Source organism: Euprymna scolopes, chromosome 15, assembly GCF_053919585.1.
Source record: "Euprymna scolopes isolate OS-2025 chromosome 15, ASM5391958v1, whole genome shotgun sequence".
NCBI lineage: Eukaryota > Metazoa > Mollusca > Cephalopoda > Sepiida > Sepiolidae > Euprymna > Euprymna scolopes.
Window position 1 is genome coordinate 115,685,871 of NC_136496.1, and position 26,156 is coordinate 115,712,026.

At 38.5% G+C, this 26,156-nt stretch overlaps 1 protein-coding gene and 1 pseudogene across 2 annotated transcripts in view; both read right to left on the reverse strand.

Moving 5' to 3' along the window:
- Positions 1–26,156, reverse strand: part of LOC145294078 (adhesion G protein-coupled receptor L1-like) — a 1,162,895-nt gene that overhangs the window by 521,023 nt on the left and 615,716 nt on the right. For both annotated transcript variants that reach the window (XM_080141133.1, XM_080141131.1), the window contains exon 8: positions 20,117–20,223. In XM_080141133.1, the coding sequence (XP_079997259.1) occupies positions 20,117–20,223 (107 nt within the window). The remainder of the gene's footprint in view (positions 1–20,116; positions 20,224–26,156) is intronic.
- LOC145294430 (U2 spliceosomal RNA) lies at positions 12,639–12,801 on the reverse strand (annotated as a pseudogene).

A 26,156-nucleotide genomic window follows, 5' to 3' on the forward strand; every position in this document is an offset into this window, starting at 1 on the left:
AATGAACATTTAAAAATTAAAAATGTTTAAATTCGACGTTATTTCACGCGGTTAATGGTAGCCGAATGGATTAGGTCTTCGCTAACCGAGCCAGAGATGTCTCGTGATGCGGGGTTCGAATCGTTCGACTGGTATTAATCGTGACACCCTGCACTGAAGATTCCCGAAAGGATGAAACACTAGTGTCTGTAGGTATTTAATTATTATAGTAAAAAAAAATATTATATATATATATATATATATATACATACATACATACACACGCACACATATATATGTACACACACGCGCACACATATGTAGACACACAGTAAATAACTATTATATAGCTGTCTATATAACGCATATTTTGTATGTCTATACAAGTGTGTCTCTTAATGTATGCGCTTACATATTGATAAATATAATCGTCTAGAAATGTTTATTGTGAGTATAGGTGTATCGTTATGTGTCTGTATTTAGACATTTAACAACAGTTCAACAATGTAACAATTAACGTAAGACGGACAGCTCTTACGAATGACGAATTATCATTTCTATAAATAACGAATAACTATTTCTACGAATGGAAGCACACACCTTCATTTTTGGGGCATTTCCCCCACTTTCGCTTTTATGGCTTTGACATGTTTCCATGCTTCGGATTTCTTCCTTGCGTTTTGGAAAACATCAAAACACAAACTATCTCTAATGTATAAACGTTTATTTCATGGTCTGGATTTTGCGATGGTTACATATTCTAACCTCACGTCCTCCGGCTCCCGGGCGTGGAGACAATCTCTTTCGATCCTGTCGATAACAAAGTTCCACGCCCGACTTTATCGTCTCTCAACTAACACTTATGTATACATCTACCCCTTTTCTCTGTCTCATTACGTCACTATCCACGTAACCAAATGATCAAAATCAACTGATGCAAATTGTCCGTATTCCTTTTTTTATCCAAAACATAAGTGTCAGCTAAATATCCCAACTGACATATTGTTTTGTAACATTTCTTTCTATTAACACATTTTCTCTGAAAATTTCCCTCTACATAATATTTAGACATAATAAATGATAATAATCGCTCAGGATTACTTGGCGTTGCCCAACATACTAATAAATAAACATTAATAATGATATGAAAATAAAGCATAATTGATACACACACACATATATGTGAACATTTTCCGGGGGTACAGAATCTTATAACGGCTAAATACGGATAAAAAAGCATAATGACTTTAAAAAATGAAAAATGAAAATAAAGGTTAGCTAACCAGGTTTCGTCCCTCACTTATCAATCCTCGATTTAGCTTTGATAAGCGAGGAACGAAACCCGATTAGCTAACCTTTATTTTCATTTTTTTAATTCATTATGCTTTTTGGTCTGTATTTAGCCGATTATATATATATATATATATATATATATATATATATATATATATATATAAAGCAAAAGGCGAATGAACTCTTTTTCTGGGTCAACGGCCAACTAGCACCGTGTATATTTGTGTGTGTGTGCATATGTGTATTGTAGCCCTCTCAGAAGAGGATCTACAGTGTACACTGGTTGCCTTCACGAGGGCGTACAAAGAGCTAGGACTAACAATTAATATTAAAAAAACCCAAATCCCCCATCAATCACCACCAAACAGTACTCCAGTCTCACCCCCAAACATCTCCATCGACAATGCTAGACTGGAAAATGTGGACCACTTCCCATACCTAGGCAGCATTCTATCATCAAAAGCCAACATAGATGATGAAATACAACACCGTCTCAGCTGTGCCAGTGGGGCTTTCTCAAGGCTAAGGAAGAAAGTATTTGAGAACCGTGACCTTGTGGCAAAGACCAAAATCATGGTATACAAAGCTGTCTTGCTGCCCACTCTTCTCTATGGATCGGAGACCTGGACCACATACAGGAGGCACGTAAAAACCCTGGAGACGTACCACCAAAAATGCCTCCGAAAAATCCTCAATCAGTTGGAAGAACCGACGCACCAACACCAGCGTCCTGAGTGAGGCTGACATTCCCACTATCACCGCTACTGTTGCTCAACGCCAGCTCAGATGGACTGGTCATGTTGTCCGAATGTCGGATCTCCGCCTCCCAAAACAGATTTTCTACTCTCAGCTTGTTGAGGGAAAGCGTGCACAGGGTGGCCAAAAGATGAGGTATAAGGACAACATCAAAGCAAATCTAAAGCGGTTTCACATGGACCTTGAGACATGGGAGGACGTGGCTGAGAGCAGGTTGGCATGGAGGAGCGCTGTCCACGAAGGTGCTGCGCTTTATAGTAGTGACCTAAATCAAGCTGCTGAGGATAAAAGCAAGCACAGAAAGGACAGAATATCAACCAGACACACCAAACCCCACCCCACCACCACTACCTTTATCTGCCCAAATTGCACAAGACAAATTGGGTCTAGGATTGGGCTCTATGCTCACCTGAGGACCCACAGAAGCCACAACGGAGGACAGTCTTACTCGGACACGAGTGACCGCCGATGAGTGGGGTGGAGTGGGCTCCCGTAAGCCGTGGTGAAAGCAACCTTTCTAGGAGAAGCAAATCTCTGATTTACAAAACCATAAAGCGGAAGACCATTACCCGCATTAAGCTAGTCTGCAGTTTAATTTGTTGCTGGCTATCTTGCTCTTGCTTGTTGCTGTATCTCAACATTTTGAACCGAGAGAGAGACTTAGCTGTCGTACAAAGCTAAGACTCTGTAACATCATATTTGTATAGATACTCCCTCAGGAATTTGGGCACATGGATTTTAAATGTCTGAGTGAGTGGCACTAGTCTGACAAGACGTTGCAATCATCATATAAAGCTGAACGTCTGTGTGTGTGTCTGGTCACGAATAGGCTCCTATATGGTTGACTATTTAAAAATAACTGATCACATATAATGATAGAGGATGTATCGAGACACAGGATTAGGTACGTTTGATCTGACATAATGATGATTCATTAAAATCATGGAGTCTGCGTACGCGCCTGGTCCACAAAGTATGGAAATAAAAAATTTTAAAATTTAAAAAAAAACGTTTACAAGTGTTTTTGATATAAATGTACATAATAATACTTTGATAAGTATGTTTTAACTTAAATAGGGATGGTATAATGAAATTGTGGGGTCTGCGTTCGCGCCTGGCCTCCATAGAATGGAAATAGGCACAAACTTTAATAAAGACTTTTTCATATCTATCTGCGTAAGTATACTTTGATAATTATGTTTCAGTTTGAAGAAATATGGTATAAAATTATGGGGTGTTCGTTCGCACCTGACCTCCATAGAATGGAAATATGTCACAAAGTTTAACAAGGTTTTTTTAATATAGATCCACAGAATATTGTGATAAGTGTTTCAGTGTGAACAGGTAGGGTATAATAAATTATGGGGTTTATCTATTTTAGTTTTACTTTCATCATATTTTGCTTTTGTTTTGATACCCCCAAATTCAAAGCTATCTCTTTACAACCCTTCCTTTTCATAACCTATCATACTTTCATAAATGAGAGTCCATTTTCTGTAGTTTTTTTTTTTAACCCAGTCAACGACGAGTATTTTTGGTAGTATATATATATATATATATATATATATATATATGTATATATATGTATATATGTATATATATGTATATGTATAGATATATATGTATGTATATGTATATATTTGCATATATATATGTATATATTTATAAGTAAATATATGTATATATTTATATGTATATATATATATATATATATATTATTCAGAATATGAGATTATATAATTATTTCCACAGCCAAATAACATCGCAGCTAACAAGAGCCATAACATTCCGGTTTTTTGGCTGTCATAGCTCTTGTGTGCTGCGATGTTGTTTCTCTATAGAAATAGTGTATGTATATATATATATATATATATATATATATATATATATATATATATACTGATCAGTAGTAAGATGAAATATCTAAAACAAGAACATATTTAAGATTCCTAAAATTCATACTAGATTGTCCGTAAGGACAAAGCACAAATTAATAATCCGTCCTGACTGACAGTCCTTTGGAGGTTGAAGGTTCAATCCTTTGTGCGGACGATACTAAGAATGCGATTACGAATTACTTAAGACTTTTATTTGGTCATGGTTTGCGAAACAAGAAAGCTATTCCCGTGGATTAAATATTAGGTTGGTGCAAAAATAATGTTGGGTCTTTGACATGGAGTTGAACGTCAAAAAACATTTTTGCACGAACCTAATAAAAGGTTTTATTCTCAATTCCGTACAGATTCCAGAGTTCGATAAGTTACACCTGAAGAAGATCAGAGGTTACATCGCCCGAAACGTTGTAAGAATAACATCCAAGATGAGAACAGTAGTCCAAGTAGTCAAAATTATTATCTATTACCTCAAAAATTACGAAACATGATAGCATTTTTGTCGCGCTGAATCGCTTAAGCATTAAACAGTATTTACGTCAGTCTGTCACGTTTACATATTATATGGTATTTTATGTCCGTGTTAATTTTCAAATCGAACTTTCGTTAAATTGTTTAGCATTTTTGTTAAGTGTGTCAGGCTAAAGTTGGAAATAGCGTTTATGCTCTTCTGGATTTTTTGAACATTGTCTTTTCAAGAGTTTCTTTCACTTACGCATGAAAACACAATCTCCCAACCTTTTTGTACCTTCGTGAAACGTGAAAGTGATGTCCCAGGAACCCCCTACATGAGAAAATATTTTACAATCTTATTTATTATTTCTCTTTCATAAGGCAAGCAAGATTTTTAGTCACGTGCAAGCGAGTCTATAAGTCGGTCCGTCGGTCTGTCCGTAACACTTTTGTGCTTGGCCTTTTTGCTTAAGATCAAAGGTCTGTTGTTCATAGATGCTGTTATTAGCTTTGTAAACTTTTCTTGGCCGTGAGATGTGGATGTGGACCAATAGCGTTCCCTCCTATCCAAACACCTATTTGGACAGGATGTTAGTTAGGAGAGGCGAAGTAAACTTCTTATCTTGTCCTACATTCAGGCCAGACGGATCATAAACTAGTTATGGCCCGGCTGAAGATAGGAAATAGGCCTTAATTAGCGGGGTACTGGAAGTTAAACACCTCCCTTCTGGAGATACAAGACTTCCAAGATCAGTTAAGAGAACTAATTAAAAAGGCACTAGTGTGGGGCTGTTACCGGGAGTAAGTGGTGGTTAAGTCTCAAAGCCAAGATCAGAAGCTTCTCCGTCAAGTATGCCCAGCGCCTCGCACTAGATAAGGCCAAGACGAAGAAGAAGCTAGAGCAGAAACTAGCCCGGGCTATGGGGGAGGGTGATAAGCTTATTCAGGAACTAGCTAAGCAGGACCTTCTACGCGAGACTAGCGAGCGTTACGAAGGCCAAGTAGTTAGAGCTAGGCTTAGAAAGATAGGCAACGAAGCAGTCAATTTTGATGCAGACGTGCGCCGTGAGGTTTCTAGGCGTGGGTTAGACAAATACATTGCGAAAGTCAAACATCCAGAAGGACGCACCCTAGAATCGACTCGGGAGATCTGCGAGGGGTTTCGAGGACATTTTGAGGAGCGTTTTACGCAGCAGCCCGATCTTCCGGTCCTTGAGTTTAGCGACTATTTGGCCGACTCTCCCCGCCTTGAGGCGACTAGATCGGCTAGTTGCGAGGGGCAGGTGACGGAGCGGGAGGTCTTTACTGCGCTGAAGCAGGTCAGCTGTGACAGATCGCCGGGACTCGATGGTCTGCCATACGAACTATATTTGAGGCTGTCGCCCATGTTTCTGCATCTTCTGACGAATGTGTTCAACCATTGGTTTGCTCAGGGATCCATCCCAGGGCAAGTCACCAAGGGAGTGATCACATTGCTGAGGAAAGGTGACGGGCATGGTGGGGAAGAGTTAGATGACTACAGGCCCATAACTCTGCTAAACACAGAGTTGAAGATTTTGGCCAACATCCTGTCGAATCGGCTGCAGGTTGTTATCGGCGAGTTGGTGGAACCGGAACAGAACTACGCTGTGAAGGAGAAATCGATTCAGAACAACTTGCACCTGATCCACACGATCCTAGAGAGGGGAATAGATGACGACACGGAAGCCGCGCTGATCAACTTAGATCAGTCCAAAGCTTTCGATAGGGTCGACCATCGTTTCCTGGCATCTGTCTTAGAGGCAGCCGGTTTTAAACCAGACTTTTGCAAGTGGATCTCCGTAATGTATCGACAGCTATGGCTGTCGTGCAAGTCAATGGAAAGCGCTCGAAACCCTTTGTTATCTCTCGGTCGGTTCGTCAGGGTTGTCCGCTGTAGCCCATGCTTTATGTCCTGGCCTTGGAGCCTCTCCTCCGCAAGCTGAGACATGGGGGGGGGGGCAAATTCGACCCTGCGCGGAATGGCTCTGCCTGGCGGCTCAGCTACCAAGGTATCCGTGTTCGCCGATGATGTCACGGTCTTCGTGTTGGGCTTCAAAAACATTGAGATCGTGTCGGAGGCACTCGCACAGTACGAAAGAATCACGGGGGCCAAAATAAACAGCAGTAAGTCTGTCGGACTGCGGTTGGGCGCCTGGAGTGGTAACGCAAACCTCCCGGCGCCCTTCAGCTGGACAGATGGCCCGGTTTGGATCCTTGGCGTGTGGTTCGGACCTGGTCTCCAGCTTGACAAGAATTGGTCAGAGGTATGGTTAAAAGTGGAGGCTGCGGTCAATGCGTGGCTTCCTAGGAAAATTTCCTTAAAGGGTAGAGCTGAGGCGTGCGCTACATACGTCTTCCCTCTCATCCTTTACCGACTGGCCGTACTTCCCCTGCCTGCACAACACCTAACAGCTCTTATCGAACTCTTGTTCTCGCTCCTTTGGGACAGAGGAAGACACTGGGTGAGCAGACAGGTTTGTATTCAACGATCGTGTGAGGGAGGCTTGGGAATACCAGACTTGAAGTGTCATCGAGACGCTGAGAGGCTGGCCTTCCTGAGCCACTATATGCAAGATGACCAACCGTGCCACCCCGTGGTTACTGCCGCCTTCCCCGACCTCATTTTCGATCTTTCTATCCAGAGCCGTTGTAGGCCGCGGGAAGAATCTGCCTACATGAAAGAGTGCCGAGCCGCACTAAAACGACTACCAAGGTCCAGCAACCTTGTGACTGCTACCCGTAGGGAACTTCACAGGGATCTAGTGATGCGCGCGTTTGGGTTGGCAGCAGAGTGAGATCTGCTCTGCGTGGAGCTGAGTGCCTGGTTCGAGTCATTTGAACGATTCGGAGTTCTCTCTGACCTGGCGATTGGCCTGAAATGCACTTCCACTCAACAACATACAATGCAGTTCCGGGTTCTTGGAGTCGCCTGGTTGTCCCCGTTGTGGGACAACAGCCGTAGAAACTACTGATCACGCTTTCCTCGATTGCCGCGAACTCCGCCAGTACTGGTCGTATGTCAGCAAAGTGACGGCTCACATCGATCCTGAGCATCCTCGCCCAATTACTGTATCCAATGTCGTGGACAACGTGAGGCCGCCGTGGAACCGGGAAAGGCAAATGGTCTACATTACGATCCTGGCCGTGGCGAGAATGGTGTGGAATGCGCAGTTCCATAAAATAAAATTAAACACGTAGCCTCTCAGCTAGCTGAGTATGTGTTCCATCCCTCCCCGATTAGGAAGCCTCCAAGATCCCCACCCCCTCTTACTTGCAATTTTTGTTTTAACCCCTTCCTCTAAATTTCACCCATCTCGAAGAGAAAGAAATACAAATTAACCCCCATCCCTTACCCACAAAATTTTCTTTTCTCCATTCACCCCCATCTAGAGGGCATCCTCACCTAGAGACTGACCCACAGAAGCGAGGTTCTTTTTACAAACCTAGTGGAACGGGCAGGCTATCAACTAGACGGGGTTGGGAGGGTCCTACTAATTACTTTCCCCCCACCCCCCACCCTCGACACAAATGAATTATTGTACCATTTTATTGTTATGTTTTTTGGTTTTACACTTCAATAAAAAATGTTTTAAAAATTGGGAGTTAAGTAGGACGTTCCCAATATAAAAGGGTGTATGCGGTATTATGGTGAAAGAAGATACTAGCTGGGAGAAACTTTTGATTTTGTTTAGTTCTGGAGTGACAAGGATGACCACAATCCCCCCTTTTGAGTTGGCCATGTGCCTAAGTTTTTTGTTCATTGTTGATTTTGACTGTATTTTTAACATGAATAAAAGATTTAATATCTCAAAGTGTAGTATCTGTCCGGCAGATACTGCAAGCAAAGACCATATGTGGGGGCAATCCCACATAAAAGACCTTGGTCAATGCAGAGGCAACCCTTCATACCAATTGTCACTATCCAACTCCCCTACTCCCCGGGGAGTTGGTCCCGATTTCCCCTTCACTCCTCACTTTAAAAATCGTCCTTGTGCCTAATTTCATTTCAGCCCATTTTTCGGACATTTTAGTTTATCTTTAAGAATTCCATGTCAATCCTACATTCACGCATTCATTCATTACACGAGAGCACGCGACTAATGGCTATCGGCCTTGTTCTTTTTATAGCCGGTTTAAGTACAATAAATTATTTCTCAATTTTTTGTGACATTTTTAATAACTGAATCCATTTTTTTAGATTAAAAACATATACAAGAATATGAAAAATACAAAAACATGTAAAATGCATTTGAATATATGGGTAATGTCATAATAATCTCTACCCCTCTTTTAGTATCTCTTGTAAAAAAAAAAACCTTGGCAAGCTCTTAAGGAAACTCTTCTCTAGTAACTAAAATTGAAAAAGAACGTGATTGAAAGAATCGCATACGATCAGAGGTGTAGTTCAAAAATACATCATTGATATTTTTAGTTGACATATCGGCAAATCAGAGGCGACGAAATTTAAGAAACCATAATTAACAAGAGACGCATTCAGCGTTTAATTTTACAAATCATTTGGTTTTGTTTCCAACTCGGTAATTGATAATTTTTCTTTTGAAAAAAATTTTGTTATATTTTAATTCGGATTTGTAATTGGCAAAATTTGTCTCGGTCCGAAATAGCTGACAATTGAAAATGAAAACAAGTCGAAACCCAAAGACAAAGAAAGTTAAATAGAAAGATTTGCGTTTAATTTCAGAAACAAATAGTTTGTTATTTACAGTAATATTTACCTAAAGCCGCCATTATCAACCTTCCTTCCATCATTAACTCCTCAGCTTCTCCATTTTCCATTTACCCGATAGTCCCATAGAAAAAAATTCATAGTCATCATAAAGTGATAGAAAAACAAAAAGGTCATTTTTTTTTTATTTTTTAGGAATTTAATGTTTTGTTTAAAAATAGTATTTTGCATTCGTATCACAAAAGTAAAGAAACTCAAACGTTTTCTAAATAGAAAATTATGCAGTTGTATTAAGTTTCTTAAATATGACAACAGGAAAAGAAATATATTTTTTTTTAATTATCAGGTACTCCAATTAATTACTCCCAATTATATATATTTTACCCCATAGGGGTAAATCTACCCCTTGTTGAGAACTTCTGATCCAAAGCGATATATATAATGTAAAAAAAAATGGTCCTTAACGGCCTCCCTGCTTATTCCGATAATTGGGAAGTGACGGTGATTAACGGCACGGACTGACAACCTGAGTGTGCCAAGTTCGAATCCAGTTTGTTCCACAGAAATCAGTGGCACTTTGGAATTTGGCAATCTTCACGTGATCCCTCTCGTAAGTACCAGATGTCTTTTTAGAAAAAAATCTAACTAGAAAAATATCGGGAAAACCAATACCAACAATAGACACTTCGGATATGAAAATGATCCCGAATATTCAAGGGATAACATTTTGAATGATTTTTACAAAGTATCTCACTATTCTTTGCCTGTACCAGAGTCAAATACGTACTAATATGGAATACTGTTACAATATATGGCGAGAAGCTGCTAAGAGTACGCTTTTTCTGCTTTCACATGGTACAAAACCGTCTTCTAAATCTAGTGGGCAAGAACGTTTACTTTTCCCTACATCATCTTTCTCACAAAAAAAAAAATAGTCAACTAGCTACAGCCACTATCAACAATTCCCCCACTCTCTTTCTGTGCCTAATTCTAAACGCAAACTCCATGAACAAAGCTTCTTTCCTAGAACTGCCCGCTTGTTTAACACAGTTCTAATAACCTACTTCCCGGCCGATTACAATATGTCAGTCTTTAAGTCCAATATAAACAAGTTCTTATTGAGCTGTCCCTTTATAATAATCCAATGTCGACCCAATATACACTATTAACGATTATTACACTACCATCTTATATCCATTAACCTTTATCCTCCAATGACATTCGGGCCTTGATAAGTGCTGATTCCCCTGTAAAAAACATGTTGCGCTTATCTTTGCTGTAGCGTTATTTTAAGGACAAGTGCTTGACTGAGCTTTAATTTACGAAATTCCCATAAAACATTCGCAACAAATACTCATCCACCTAAAACAACTGTAAATAATTTCACGTACTCTCTATTTGTGCTGAAAACTAAACGAAAATTCCATTATCAATATTTTTTTCTGGAACTGATCGTCTATGGAACACAATACCGTCGGGCTGCTTCCAGAAAACTATAATATTGTTGTTTTCAAATTAATGACGGGTTGGATTTTATGGTTTTATAAATCCAATTTGTCGGGGTCCGTGGCGCAGTGGATAGAGGCGTTGAGTCTCTACGGTTCCAGGTTGGCATTGTCTAAAGATAGTGGTTTCAATCCCACCCCAAAACTGACGAGAGGCTTAGTTGGTCAAAACGTAATGAGACAACAACTGCAGGAGGTAGGAATTACTGGGGATACAGTTATAAGAGTCAGCATTCTTATCCCGTCGCGGTTACCCATCTTTTTTCGTTTTGTTAGATTTTGTTCACAATTATGCCCCGAGAAGAAAAACTAACAGATAAAAACAGATATGAATCAAAGATAGGAGCTTCCATTTTGAAGTGATTTTTTATTTCGATAACAAATAAATCTACAAAGGTGAGAAATCAGCAAAGCTTTGTTCTTGTGAAGACGGAAAACAAACGCTTGTATTAAAGATGAAGACGTACACAGACGCGTGTATAAACAGGCACGTGCGCGTGTAGGGAGATATCAATCATACCAGTTATCATAGGTGCTACAGGGTTTATGAAGAAGAACCTGAAGTCCTACCTTACTAATATTCCTGATGAACCAAGTGCAAAAGAGATCCAGACAATTGCACTTAAGGGAACAGCGAGGATACTAAAAAGAGCTCTCGATTGGTTTCAATAAACAGCAGGGCAATGTTGGCGGCTGATTTAGCTGCCCCATACCCAGCATTACAATCTTCAAAGGAAGAAAAATGAAAAAAAGTGAAGATCGCTGATTTCGTTTTTCGGGCGTCACCGTTTTGTTTCTCACTAAAGATCGAGAGTGAAAAAAACGTCAATAACCGCCCCCCACCATTGACAGAGATGTAGATGTCCTAAACTCAGAAATTATTTATGAGTTCAAAGAATTAAAGGGTGAACCATTTACTTTATTTTTTTTCTAAACGTGTTGATGGAACTTCACAACTTACAATTATTTTAAAGGCAAGCTTTTTTTGAGGGGGGGGGAGACCTTGTTCACAATTATATCCCGAGGAGAAAAACTAACAGATAAAAGACAGATATGAATCAAAGATAGGAGCTTCCATTTCGAAAGTATCCTGTACTTCTATTCGCCCATGTATGGAGTATTGTTGTCATATTTGGGTTGGTGCATCTGCTACTAGTCTCTCGCTCCTAGATAAGGTCCAAAAGAGAGTCTCCAACCTGATAGGTCCTGAACTGTAATCTAAGCTTCAACCTCTGTCCCACCGACGAAATGTTGCATCCCTCTGCCTGTTCTACAAGTATTTTAATGGTGAATTCTCTGACGAACTGCAAGCACTTGTGCCCCCACGACGAAAATACCATCGCATCGACAAACCCGACAAGCAGCTAAATTCCACCCCTTCACAGTAGAGATCCTTAGATGAAAGAGAGCCTTATACTCCAGTAGTTTATTCCCCAGAACCGCTAGACTTTGAAATTCCATTCCGGCTCCCTGCTTCCCCAACTGTACTGACATGCAGAAGTTCAAGCGTAACGTGAATCAACCTATTGCTGACCCACTCCCTACATAGTACCCCAGTAACTTATGTCCCTGATAGTAGGCCCCTACGCCAAAGTGGTAATGTGCCTTGTTTGGCGTGAAATAATGAAAAAAGAAGCTTGACAGAGAAACTACAAATGAGTATAAACTTGAAGTTCTAGCCAAAAAATAAACAACCTTCAGTTAAAGAAAGTATTCTTGAAATTGTCATATCTGTAATTGAGGTGAGTGATAATTCTATAGTCTATTCTGAAAACGTTTATAATGTTACAATGAACAAGGCCGATAGCCATTAGTCGCGTGCTCTCGTGTAATGAACGAATGCGGGAATGTAGGATTGACATGGAATTCTTAAAGATAAACTAAAATGACCAAAAAATGGGCTGAAATGACTTAAATAAATAAAAAGTAAATGACTTAGAATGATTTTAATGAACTTAAGGATGAATTGAATGAGCTTAAGAATGACTTGAATGCTTAAAAAAATCATTGGAATGCTTCAAAAACAACTTGAATGATCTGGAGAATGACTTGAATGGTTTTGAGACTGACTGGTTTTAAAGTGGTGATTATTTTATATTAAATTAATACAAAAAAGTGATCCCCCACTTTATATCACAAAGTTACAAACATAAGTACAGCATGTAGTAAGAACAGATACCACACTTTGGTCTTAGCCAAAAGGCTAAGAAAAGCTTAAAAAGCTAATAACAGCATCTATTAACAATAGATCTTTGATCTTAACCAAAAAGGCCAAGCACAGAAGTGTTACGGACTGACCGGCCGACAGACCGACCGACGGAGTGACTTATAGAGTCGCTTGCACGTGACTAAAAACAAACCAGATTCTGCCTTAGCTGTTATCACTTTATCTGTGAAAGATTTAGATTTATGTGAAAATGGTAAAACCTCATACAGTTTTAGTTAAAAAAACATCAGACATTGCTAAAACTCATTTTGATTTAAAATCAGAAACTGGAGAAATATTTTGGATGAAAAAATGTACAACTGGTCAAAAAAACTGAAATATAAACTTTATGTAAAAGTTTCTGATGGAGGCAATCCTCCATTACGCTCTCTGACCATGGTTCAAGTGACTGTGATCAATGATCAGAACAAAAGACCAATTATAACAGTGACATTCTTTTCTTCATCTACAGAAAAGTAATAGTAGATAAGAAAGACAAGGCTCACCGATAACTCATTTATTAATACAAGTTTTATTTCTGATGATCTACATAAAAAAGTACCAATCGATTCCCCTTTTTCTTTTCCTTTTCTTGGAGTAGATACTTTCTTGCCAAATTAATTTCCAGTCGCGGGGTTGTTTCGCTATTTGTTTTCGCGATTTCTTTCATTACTTGAAATAGTTTCTTCTGGGAGCTAGAAAACAGCAATACGGCATAATCACGTTGACACACCGGTTCTCGTCAGATCACCGAAGTTAAGCAACATTGAGCCTGGTCATTACTAAGATGAGTGACCAATTTGGAAATTCGTCGTGCTGTATATAGGTGAACGTCGACAGCTCCCTGCAAGAGTTGCAAAACCTAACGTCGATATACATGCGAATGGGAATCGCTTGTGAATTTCATACTCCCATGGAACTTCCTCTTTCGGCAGAAGCCGGTTAAGCCCAAGTAGGATTAGTGCCGTTTCACACACACACACACATACGTTTAACCCACTAGAAAACGACACGTGTTTTACTCCCTACATTTTCTGTGGTGAGACAGACGTTTAGTTTTGCCCTTACATTTCAGCCATTGTTCATTCAACCCTGCGATTAATTCTGTTCTGCAGATTTGTGCTATTTTCATGCACTCAATTTTACAATTAGTAACTAGCTAACTTAATCGTTGACTAAGGGGTCCTGGATATGCCCTTAAACTATATCCGATGGAGAGGCCCCAGCTTGCGAGCTTTGGGGAGTGTGGAACCACCTTTTAATTGCCATTGCTCCCAGGTCCACTCTGACCCGGAGTGGTAGTATCTGTTAGGGTCCCAACTATGGGTTAAATAGAAACCGAATTGAAAAAAAAACAAAAAACAAATATATTCTATTAAAATATTGTTCTTCAATATCACTGGATTCGGCATTAAATAATCTGAAAAGGGTTGATATGCCGTAAAACAAAAACTACCAACCAACGTTATTGATTTATAATCCCTAGCAGAAAACACGGTGACACAGAGCATTTCCGTAATTCTACATACTTTTGTGGTCTCTCCTCATCCTCCTCTTACTAAGTGACAACAAGTCAATGTATAAATTATTATACACTCTGTTTCTTTCGATCACTGTTGCAAGTTTACCTGTACTTCACAAAAGCCGTTTACCATTGAGTTACCGTTTATAAGTAGATTTCTATCTGAATAACAATACGCCCCTTTTAATTTCAGTGCTCTGTTTTTCAAATTGATGATCCTGCTTCTCTTCCTCCTCGTCGGTCATCCATCTCCTTCGACCGTTAACGACTATTTGCTATGGAACCAACCTATGAGTATGCTACCGTGTTTTCTTTTTCGTTTTTGCGTGTATGTGTGGGATGGGTTCTCAGATCATGGGATTTATTAATATTCCTATAAACTCATAAAAGTTTGGCGTTGATGATAAGATAGATAGATAGATAGATAGATAGATAGTAGTAGTAGTAGTAGTAGTAGTAAGAAATAACACTGAAAACATTTTAACGATAATTGTGCAATTCATAATGGTTCTCGGGGGAAAATATTTTTCAATAGAATCTTCATGCTAGTCGCCATTTTGTTTTCTGACTGTTTTACAAATTGAGAGCGATTTTGCAAAATTTAGAACGAGGCTGGTCACAGTGTGAAATCTACAACTTTTTTTTTTTTTAGCCCATCGGCTGGATCGGATTCAGATTTTCTATGGCGATATTCCAAATTTAGATTCCATCCAATCGAATGCCGAAATTATTACGATTAATGTCCCGAATCGAAATAAGAACCCAGCTCAAGCAAACAGCTTGTTACATGGGCTGGGGAAGGTTGAGGTAAAAACTTACACTTACAACAAGTAGAAATATTTTTTACTCGGAGTATTTTTGCAATTCTCTCTCTCTCTCTCTCTCTCTCTCTCTCTCTCTCTCTCTCTCTCTCTCTCTCAGCTATTTTGGTATTCATATTTAATGACTCTTCTTATTTGATTGTATTTCTGGAAGTTTGTGCAGATAATTAAAGATCTAGTCATTTATCATAAATAGAGATTTTCCTATTAGGTTAGTTTGTTCAATGACAGACCAATCTTTTTTTGGAATATCGATACGCAGTAGTTATAGTTAGTGAGGTTTACGGAATTTCAACCGGCGCACTTAAAGAATTCGCTTTTGGGATGAGGGAGATAATTCCATTTTAATAAAAGATTCCGTCACTTTTTCATGGGTGAATCAAGGACGCTTAAACCAACGTCAGTTAGATTAATTGTAAGTAAAGAAAGCTGCGATCATAATAATTAAAAAAAAAAATTAAGTCGGAAAAAAAGGTCAGTCGCAGTTTTCTTTAGTAAAAATTAATTCTTTTTTTTTTTTTTTTTACAATTCCTCAAAATCACGTTTGTTTTAGCGTCCAAAATTCTTGTATGAAAATAATGGACGATCACTTAGTAATATGAAGTTATCTCCCTCAGCACAATGACGAATTCTGTCTGGAAGAGTACCTTTCAAACATTGTTAATTCATTTTATGCCTAAGTCGTACATTATCTTTTACAGGGTAGGACAGAAACGTGTTTTTTTTATTGATATTACTCTGTTCTATATTATTAGAAATACATCAAATGGGTAGCCGTTCTTTTCCAAAGACATGCCATTTTACAATCTAATGATGACTTATTTGTTTCAGATAAAAGTTCAAAATTAAACAAAGTGTTTTGCATACGAGAACTCTGTGAAAAGTAACGAGACGATCATAGCTGTTGAAAGAAAATTTCGTTATCATTCTAACCTAACTCGACATCAGGCAGTTCCCAAAATAAACAATTCTAAACTGGGTTCATTCTCTTCGCACGGAAGGTACACTGCAGAAAAAAAACGCCTCCTGCGACACCAAGAACAGTAAAGACACCATGTACTGTAGAGCGCGTTCGAGAAGATATTTTCAGAAGCGCGAAGCTATCTGCGCGGAAATATGCTGCCGCTCTAGGAATTAGTGTTCACTCTACAAGGTGCATCTTACATAAAGAGCTCCACTTCCATCTATACATCTATTACCCATCAGACAAAATCTTCGTGGAATATGAGAAGCTGCTTTACTTTGCACGTCGGATAGAAGAGATGCTCGAAACAAGTGACAATCTCATTTTTAATGGGTGATAAAGTCCATTTTCATCATGATGGAACAGTTAAACATCGTTGAATGCTTGCGTTAAAGAAAAAGAATGATTTTCAGATCGCCAAGTTCATCACAACAAAAATCTCGCGCTAACTATTCACACTACAATTCTCCCTACACCTCCTTATATCTCATGATCACAAACCGAATAGGGAAGTAGTATCAGTCTTTGTCAGGTAATCCTTAGCAGGCCAGACAGAGCTAGCCCACGCTACACGGCCAGACACAGTGAGCCCACGCTACACGGCCAGGCACAGCTAGCCAACGCTACACGGCCAGACACAGTGAGCCCACGCTACACGGCCAGGCACAGCTAGCCAACGCTACACGGCCAGACACAGCTAACACTCACTAAAACGTGACGACGCTTTTTTATATAAATTCAACTTAGTCGCGTTTCCAGTTCTTCATTTAAAAGCCAGGACTTTTTCAAAAACCGAATCGCAATTTAAATTCTTCAGTTTAATGCAACGAATTTACATACAAGTCGACCGAATCGCATTTTAAGTTCTTTTAAAAGGACATTTTTTTAATCCGACTCGAATTGTACTTACATCTTCTCCCAAACTTGCCCCCCCTTTCTCAAAAATTCGATTCAGATCGTACGGTTGATTCTGAAGGTGTTTGTCTGCCGCAGATAACGGAAGCCAATTCGTCAGGGCCTTCCTTATCAATCATGACAGCTTTCGTCCGGGTCAAAAGTTGTTCCGCACTTATTGTTTCCATCCTGGATGAAGAATGTAATATATGTCTGATACGTTATGGCAGTCCAGAAATGAATGCGCACGTAAACCAACCTTCGGGAAACGCCCCCCCCCAACAGCTAGGCCTCACAGCTAAGCAAAAACTTGTCCACTGTTTCATCAGGACGAAGTTGTCGGGCGAAAACCTAGTCATATGCATTAAATGCATCGGTAGCATACGCGATTATAAGAGATTGCTTGATCTGTTCTGTGTTTGCTTTCTACTCCGTATTAAGTTGCCTGTATATGGCCAGAGTTCCACCTCGCAATCTCAATGGCAGGACGCACTCGACACCTCTCACAGTGCAAAGCTCACACACAACTTCCACACTTTTGATCTATTCGACAACGGGAACATCAGCTGCAGTACCACTAAATTTCGGAATCAACCGGACATCAAAATCTTGCCCTTCATCGCCGAAAGGTAATACAATGCCGAAATAGCTTGTAATCGTTGAATGTTTGCGTCAAAGAAAAAGAGGAATTATTTCCAGATCGCCAAGTTCACCGAGTCGAAGCACACGTAAAAATTTGCCCTGTTTCCTTTTCGACGTTATCGCAAACAAGATTGTTTTAACTGACACCAGATTGCAAAGCACACTGTAATGACGTCGAGCTGACAAAAAAAAAATCGTTCTAAATTGAAAAAAATGCTGGCTTTTTATATTGTCAAACCTGACCGCGTCACAATTTTCAAAAGACACGTTTTTGTCTCGTGCCGGTCGAATTTCGAAGTTAAGACTTTCTCACTTTCTTTTCTTACGCGAATGACACTCGCGTTAATCATGCACACTACAATTTCCATGCAACTATCGCTCTTAAGTTGGAAAGAATCAAACAACTGCATGAAAACCAAAGAACTGTATGAAAAGCCACTACATAGCCAAAAGGTAACAGTATGATGTGCTATATGAGAAGCTGAACTTATTGTACATTACCTTTCTAAGATAATGCTGATCTGTTACTTTTTGCTCAGAACTTTACATCAAAATGATTAATATTTTTTCTGCCCGAGTTAAGACTAAATAAAATTTCAATCCGACGTGTGCGGTTTCAACAGAATGGAGCGACATCACATACCGCCAGGAATTCAATGGACGTTCTCCGATAAATTTTTGACGAAGGGCTTATTTCCAGATTTGTTGAAAATCCATGGCCTTCCCTATTCCCAGAATTGTCCAAATGCGAGTTTTTTTCTTATGGGGATATGTTAAGGAACGTTTTTATTTTAAAAAAAGCCACGTAACAAAGAACCAAAGGAAGAGAGTTGTTATGAATTTTCGAAATAGACAGAGACTTGCTCCAGCGAGTGGATACACATTTTCATAAAAGCATTCATATCTGCATTACCGAAAATGGACATCACATCAAAGATGGCAAATTGCACACTTGATTTTATAAAATCGCAATCAGTTTTGAATGAACTGACGAAAAAAATCTCATATTTCATGTTATTTTGTAAAACACCTGTTATTTTTGCCTCAGCCTGTATAAGCTTGTATAGAAAAGTAATTTGAATTCGATATTAGCTTGAAAATTTCAAACTTCAAGCTACCAAATATTTCGTCATATATTCCAACAAAATAATGCGCTATAGTTCATACTAGCGGGGGGGGGCTTTGCCCAGCTGTAAAATATGCTTTAATATGATGTTTTAATTGGTCCAGATTTTGTATATGTTATCACAGAGTTGTAATTTCAAAAGTAAAAAAAAATTATTGGGGTGCCATCAGCTAGAATCAAAACCGAAAGCAAAACTAGCATTCAAAGCTGGTGACGTTACCACAGTACCAACGTGACACGTGTATGAACTGATTAAAATTAAAAATAAAATAAGATGAATGTACAAAATGTATAACGATTTTTTTTTTTTAGTTTTCGTCCCTTTTTGACCCCTTAAATCTATTTTAACCGGCTAAAGACCCATAAAAGAAAGGTCCATTAAAAATAATCCATTCATCTGAGGCTCCTAGCGCCGCTCTGCGAATTTTAGTTTCGGAAGAGATATAGTTTTAAAATATGGAGACAGACGGACAGACAGACAGACATATATATATATATATATATATATATATATATATATATATATATATATATATATTTATATATTAGATTAATGGATGTTCGGTGCGAACGCAGACCACAATTAAACTCGCCTTCTAGATGAGTAAAGGTGGATGAACGTGATACGCTTTTTTCAATTATTTTTTTACACCTCTTAGCATGTGGAACGTAAGGGGCTAGTATTTGCAGTCGTGTCTGCTAGGGGAGTGTGGGGAGTTGAGCAACGAGGTGTCTGTTCACATCACATTAAAACTTCTGCACGTTATGACAGTTTTGAAAGCAAGAAACAAGAAGAGAATTTTAAAGTCTAGCAGTCCGAGGAAAATATAATTAGAGTAGAAGTTTTTTCGGGTATCCAGGGACTTCAACAATGAAGGAATAGGTTTTTGCTGTCTGTCGGGTTATTCGGAAATCTGCATGTATAGGGTATACACATTTTATAGGTTCATCAGAGCATATTTCATTCAAGTACTTCTAAAACAGGAACAGGATTTACTCGTATGGCGAGTTTAAAAGGAAAGTGTTTGTATACGATCGAGTTTTCGTCATAAATTCAATTGTGTGGAAGAAATGCATAAAAGCCCTAGGCGCCAGAGTTATTGTTTTTTGTAAATTGTATCTGCGTTGCTGTTATCTTAATAACACGCTTGAAACGGTTAGAAAATATTTTAATAAACAATATAGGCGTCGGCCATTTTCCCCGGCTCATGCCACAATTTAATATTGGATACGTGAAATACTTAATATTTAGTATGCGTGAAATACTTCGCAGGCACAAGGTTCGGGTCATCTTCAGATGAAAAAACGAAATAACGGATGGAAAATATAACGGTCGAAAATCCCCAGAACTTACCTCATGCTTTAATTCCAGCAGAGAAAGTGATATACAGTCATCGATTTGGGGTTCACCCCAGTCTCCATTGTTGTCCTCAGTTCTAACACAAGGCCGGGTCGCATAATCTGAAAAGGAAGCATAGACAATAGTGAATACACAGGTTTACAAGTACAGACAACACAATATCAAAGTAGTTGCTGGAAAAGTGCTAGCTTCTTTCTACCCTTACAGAACATATCTCATTTTTGGCGCAACTCTCTACCTGTATAAGATCCATTTGCGCCCTAATATGGGGTTTTGTTATCACCTCTGAAGAGTTGCCGTCCAGAACATTTTCTCTTACATTGACAGAGTACAAAATCGGTTTCGAAATCTAGTTTAATATAACATATTTTCGTCTCTACAGCCTTTATTTATTTATTTTTTTTTTACAAAAGAGAGGTCGCTAGTTTCTTTTACTCTATTGTTATTTTCATGATAATACTCGACTGAGCTCAAATCTGATTCCCCGTAAAACTTTCAGAAGTGCAACAACTATAAAGAATTTTCTTATTTTTCTGTGTGTACTTGTAACTAACAATGACTTCCATGAGCAGAGTTTCTTTCCAAGAATTGTCCGTCAATGAAATGAAATATCACCAAGATGATTTTCAGATGATTACCACATTATTGTTTTTAAGTTCAATGTTAACAAGTTCTCATTAAGCCGCCTGTCCTCTTAAGTAACCAAATTTTCCCATATATAATCCCTTGTCTGCGCTGTCTATCGTGTTACTCTCACCACCCCTCTGCCACCAACTATTAATCCCTATCCTCGATTTAGTTTTGTGGTTTTGATGAACGATGACGTGTGAGTAAACGAAATTGATTAGATTAAGGGGTTCTGTTCGGAATTCACTATATAATTCGCAGTTCGACAAAAGGCGCCTAAAAAGGCCGGAAGTTACATCGGCCGAGACGTTGTGAGAATAATATCCAAAATCAGAACAGTAGTCTGAATAATGCAAATGATGTCGTAATCCTATTTTATATACAAATGAATACACACTGGTCTTTATTATAGAATAGAGCCTCACTGTAACATAATCTCTGGCCCCGTCATTCAAATACGTACGCATATTGACAACTCACGTGCAGAGTTAATGTCCCCTCAGCATTTAAGCCATGGGTGTGCGCATGACGTCACGGAATGAAATGCACATACAGGCATCATGATCAAAGAAACTATGAGGACGAGAAAAAAAGTCGTGGCGAGTTGAAAGTTACATTCGACAAGTACGTGATGTCCTATCTACTACGAGCCGGCCGACCTATTGGTTCTAGAGAAAAATAACAGCAAAGCATTAACAACCTAGACCTTCCAATGAAACACTTTCGTTTGGGATGCTAACAACATGCACGCGGTTCTACTTGTAAGTACTCGATGTCTTTCTAAAACGGATTCTAACTAGAATGATATCGAGGAAACCAATGCCAACAATAGAATCGTCTGATTAATATAGAATGAATAAATGAAGGGAAATCATTGATGTTAAACATTACATGGTTTGCAGGGATTTACGAGGACCGATATTGTTTCAGAGTTTTACTTCGACGTGGTATAGCCGTAAACTTATCGCATAATTTGATTATTAACTGCAAGCGTAGACAATAATATCAAATCTATAGCCAATTTTGAACAGATATATCGCAGGCCTCTTCAAAATCAACTCCTATAAGGAGTTGATTCACATTTATCGCAAGCCTTCTTCCAGGTTTGAGAAAAGTCAGATTTTTCAAATTCATAATTGGTTTATTCATGAGACGATAAACAGGACTGATTGCTTCTATTCCGGAAGTGGAATGAATAGCACCAATCCCGGCTCTCATGTTGAAAAGCAACGGAATTTAACCAAACACACAAGTCGAACAATGACTAAGAAGGAGACAGTGTTTGTGTAAAACACCCTTCCAGTCTGATTAGTCTAGCACCTGCGGAGAAATAAAAAAAAAGTTTGATTCTGGGTGAATGCTGATCGATTTCTGTGAATTCCTTTCCACAAAAAAAGAAAATATTCGATAATGTGAAATTGAGACGCTCCAAAGTTCAATTGATTAATTAGTTCGATTTATCATACTTTTCTGCACACATATTTATATATCTATACTATTATCTATATATTAATACCATAGTGTGTGTGTGTGTATGTATGTGTGTGTGTGTGTGATTTTCTGTGTCACGCTTATATCCGCGTCGTTTAATTTTTATGAACTTCCATTTCTTTCATAAATAATTTTATCAAGAAGTCTTCATCAATTTTGGTTTCAGTTTCGATTATAGCTGATGGCACTTCAGTCATCTATTTTTTTATAAATATTTTAATCAAGAATTCTTCATAAGTTTTCGTTTCGATTATGACTGAAAGAACTCAAATATATATATATATTTCATAAGATTTTATTTCGGTTTCGATTCAAGCTGATGCACCCAAGTCATATGGATGTATTTTTTTATTCTTGAAATCGCAACTTTATGATATATAAAAATCGATAGAACATTAACTCTATGATAATATACACGAAATCTGCAAGAATTAAAATATCATATTTAAGCGTAATTTACAACCGGGTTTTGCCGGGCGTTCGTGCTAGCTTAGATAAATACTTTTGCAGTTTTAACAAAAAAGCTACAATAATATCAGAACGTCTCCATTTATATTGAACATCTTCAGAATGCCAACATCACTATATTACATATGAATGAGTCCTCTGTGGAATTTCCATAGGTCCCGCTAGTATTTCATTATTACTATTAGTAGTGTTTACCCACGAGAGGTTCTCGCGCAAGTCATGGATGATTGCTCACTGATAATAATCGGTGGTGTTCCTTGGAGTCCAAGTGACAACAAATCTACACAGATTTTAAGTATTCTCCACCTCTTTTAATAACCATTGCAAACCACTTTATGCAATTACATCAAACACTCACCATTGATTTCTCTCTGGCAACGGCGATTAGTCTTCTTCGGTATTTGAGGGGGGGGTAAAAAGCCTCCCCAAGGTCCCAGTATATTCTGCGCTCTTCCAGTGAAGACCTGATTAGTGCTCCCCTCTTCAGTCTTTCCATCCTTCCTGATCCTTCACGAGTATTTACTGTGGTATTAGAAAAGCTAATACTATCATTTTTCTCGGAAATGGCGGGAGCTGGTTAAATGGTAATTTTGCGGTTTCAGTTATATTGTGACGTGTCATCGTGTTCTTTTTTGTTTTTTTAATTTCTTTTGCAACTTTTTTTTTTTTACAAGGAGATCACCACTTATCAAGGTCCGGAAGTCACTAAGGGATAAGGGTTATTGCATGTACAGTACGTTGTACGTTAGTGTTGAGATTTCATAAAGCGTCTACTTAAGGGGGCGGCCCATCAGGAACTTGTTTACGTTGGACTTGAAGACATCCAGGTTGTAGTCAGGTGGGAAACAGGCAGACGGAACAGAGTTCCACTGGCGTGCTGCTCTAAGAAAGAAGCTCTGTTCATGGAATCTACGTTTTGATTTAGGCACAGATAGAGAGTGGGGAAAATTTTTGACAGTGGCTGCAGCTAGACGGGTGTTTTTCGTAAAAGATTGGCGAGGGAGGGCAGAGATTGGAGCTCAGGCGAGCACTTGCAATGGAAATAACGGTAAAGCAAAGACAGGCTCGCAACGTCTCTTCTGTAGGAGAGAGGTTGCAGGGAAGAGAAAAGGGCATCCCCCAATAAGCCACGAAGTCTATTTTGTACTTTGTCAAGGCAGGATAGGCTATTTTTAGCAGCTCCTGCCCAGATATGGCAACAGTATTCCATCCTTGGACGTACTTGGCTTTTATATAGATAGAGAATTGCATCAGTAGTGAGATATCTTCTGGAGCGGTAGAAGGATCCCACCATCTTCCCAGCGACCCTGGCAATAGACTTGATGAACGTGTTCCATTTTATATCAGGAGTAAAGGTCAAGCCCGGAAGCTTGTCAAAACATTGAGCTTCACCTAGGCGAGAGCCATCCATTACAATTGATGCCAGATGGGGATCAGAGCGTTGATGGTGTAAAGATAGGAGCTTGGTTTTAGATGCATTAAACTTCCATGTGATTGATTAGCATCCCCGGTTTATGTGAGTTGGTTTCCGCAATCGAGGATTTTTCTCTAGATTCCAATTGTTTTCATCATTATCAGTTGTTGTGTAGTCTCAGTTATATCTTTGATTTCAAATTACGTTAGTCGTTTTTCGAGTTTTTATCCGGATAATTTCTAGTGCCCTTACGATTAGATGTGTCATTTATTTTATTCATTCTTTCTTTTAATTTCAATTCTTCGGCAAATAATAATAATCGTATTATTTGGATTCTTCGAACTACTGTTTTCAACCTGAGTGCTATTTTATTTAGGTCGATGTAACCTTCGATCTTCAGATGGATCATGTCGAACTGGGGAATCTTTCCATCGAACTCGATAATCTGCACGGAATTTCAAACGAAACCATTTATTTAATCTACGATGGTAGCCTACTCTCATTTCATCAGCTATGATTGGATAGAAGTTTAGGTAATTCGCAACTGTATTTTGAGTGTCGATTTCGCTAAGGATTGAACCCTAAACCTCCAGAAGAGCGTGACTTTTACAACTGAATTTTATCAAGTACTTTATCCACTGCTCTACAAGTTCTTGCAGACGAATTAAATAAAGGGTTCCATTCAGAATTCAGCACAGATTCCCGAGTTAGACAAAGGAAAGCTGAAGAAGGTCGGTGGTTATATAGACCGAATAGTTATAATTATAACACTCGATATGAGAACAATTGTCAGAAATTCAATGCAAATTATATGCATATATATGTGTGTGTGCGCGTGTGTGTGTGTGTATTCATAACTGATTACATAGCTCTACTCACGTATCGAGCACTGTTGAAGTAAATACTGAAAATCGATACAAACAATTTTATATTTCCTTATAAAATTTTATGTGGACACATAACATATACAGATGTTGGATGTCAATATATGTGTGGTGTCCATGTCATAGAGAAAGAGAGAATCATTAGCAACTGTCGTTATCGATTGGACGGACTCAAAAACAAATGTAGTAATGCTTGTTTTTCGCGTGAGTTCGCGCGCATTCGAGGATTGACCAACCAGGCGACATCAAACAATCTGACAGTACAAGTTCATGATCTAAGAAATTGATCTATTCCTGAGGAAATTGGTCTTATTATAGTGAAGAAAACAAGACAAATCATATTATAATGGGGATATGGTGTGCGTAAAAGAAGCTACAAACGTCATATTTATCTATTTACTATATAGACGTCCGCCCGACGTTGCCCAATCGTAAAATACGCATAAATATTATAATTTATGGAGATTCCGTATTTATTATAGAGCCAATTCTCAGTTGCTTAATATCTTGTATCCAATATATGATAATGATTTCAAAAGTTGAATATGACTTGGGCGCCATCAACTAAAATTGAAACCAAAACCTTAAGCGATCCAATCTTTACTGTTTGAGCTATCGACAGATGAATAAGAAATGGTAAAAGTTAAGTGGCTTTAACGACTTGAATGTTTTCTTGCTCGTGCATACGATTAACAGCTTTATTCGACTTACTTCTGCTAAGGTAAAAAATAGTTTCCATTTTTACCTCTTAGCAGCCATTTTGTCCGGCTAAAAAACAAATAGAAAGTGTTCCACAAGTCTAAATACCCAATATATCAAGTTTCAAGTCTGAAGATCAAATATTCAGAGAAGAGTGTGTTGGATACGTTTCACACACAGAAAAAAATCATTCGTATTATTTGGATTCATCGGGTTACTACAGGGTCACATTATATATATATAAAATAAAAATTACAATTAAATTTACCAAAATGAACCAAGATGGTAAAACTAAAGTATATTATAAATATTAAAGAATAAATATTTATAAAGTAATCTCAACCAGATGTCAAAGCTCGATAAAACCAAATAGGAGATCCTTTCACCTGGCTATCCATTCACGTAAAATCACCTTTTTCTTCACCATATTCCCTCTGCTTCACTTTTTGTT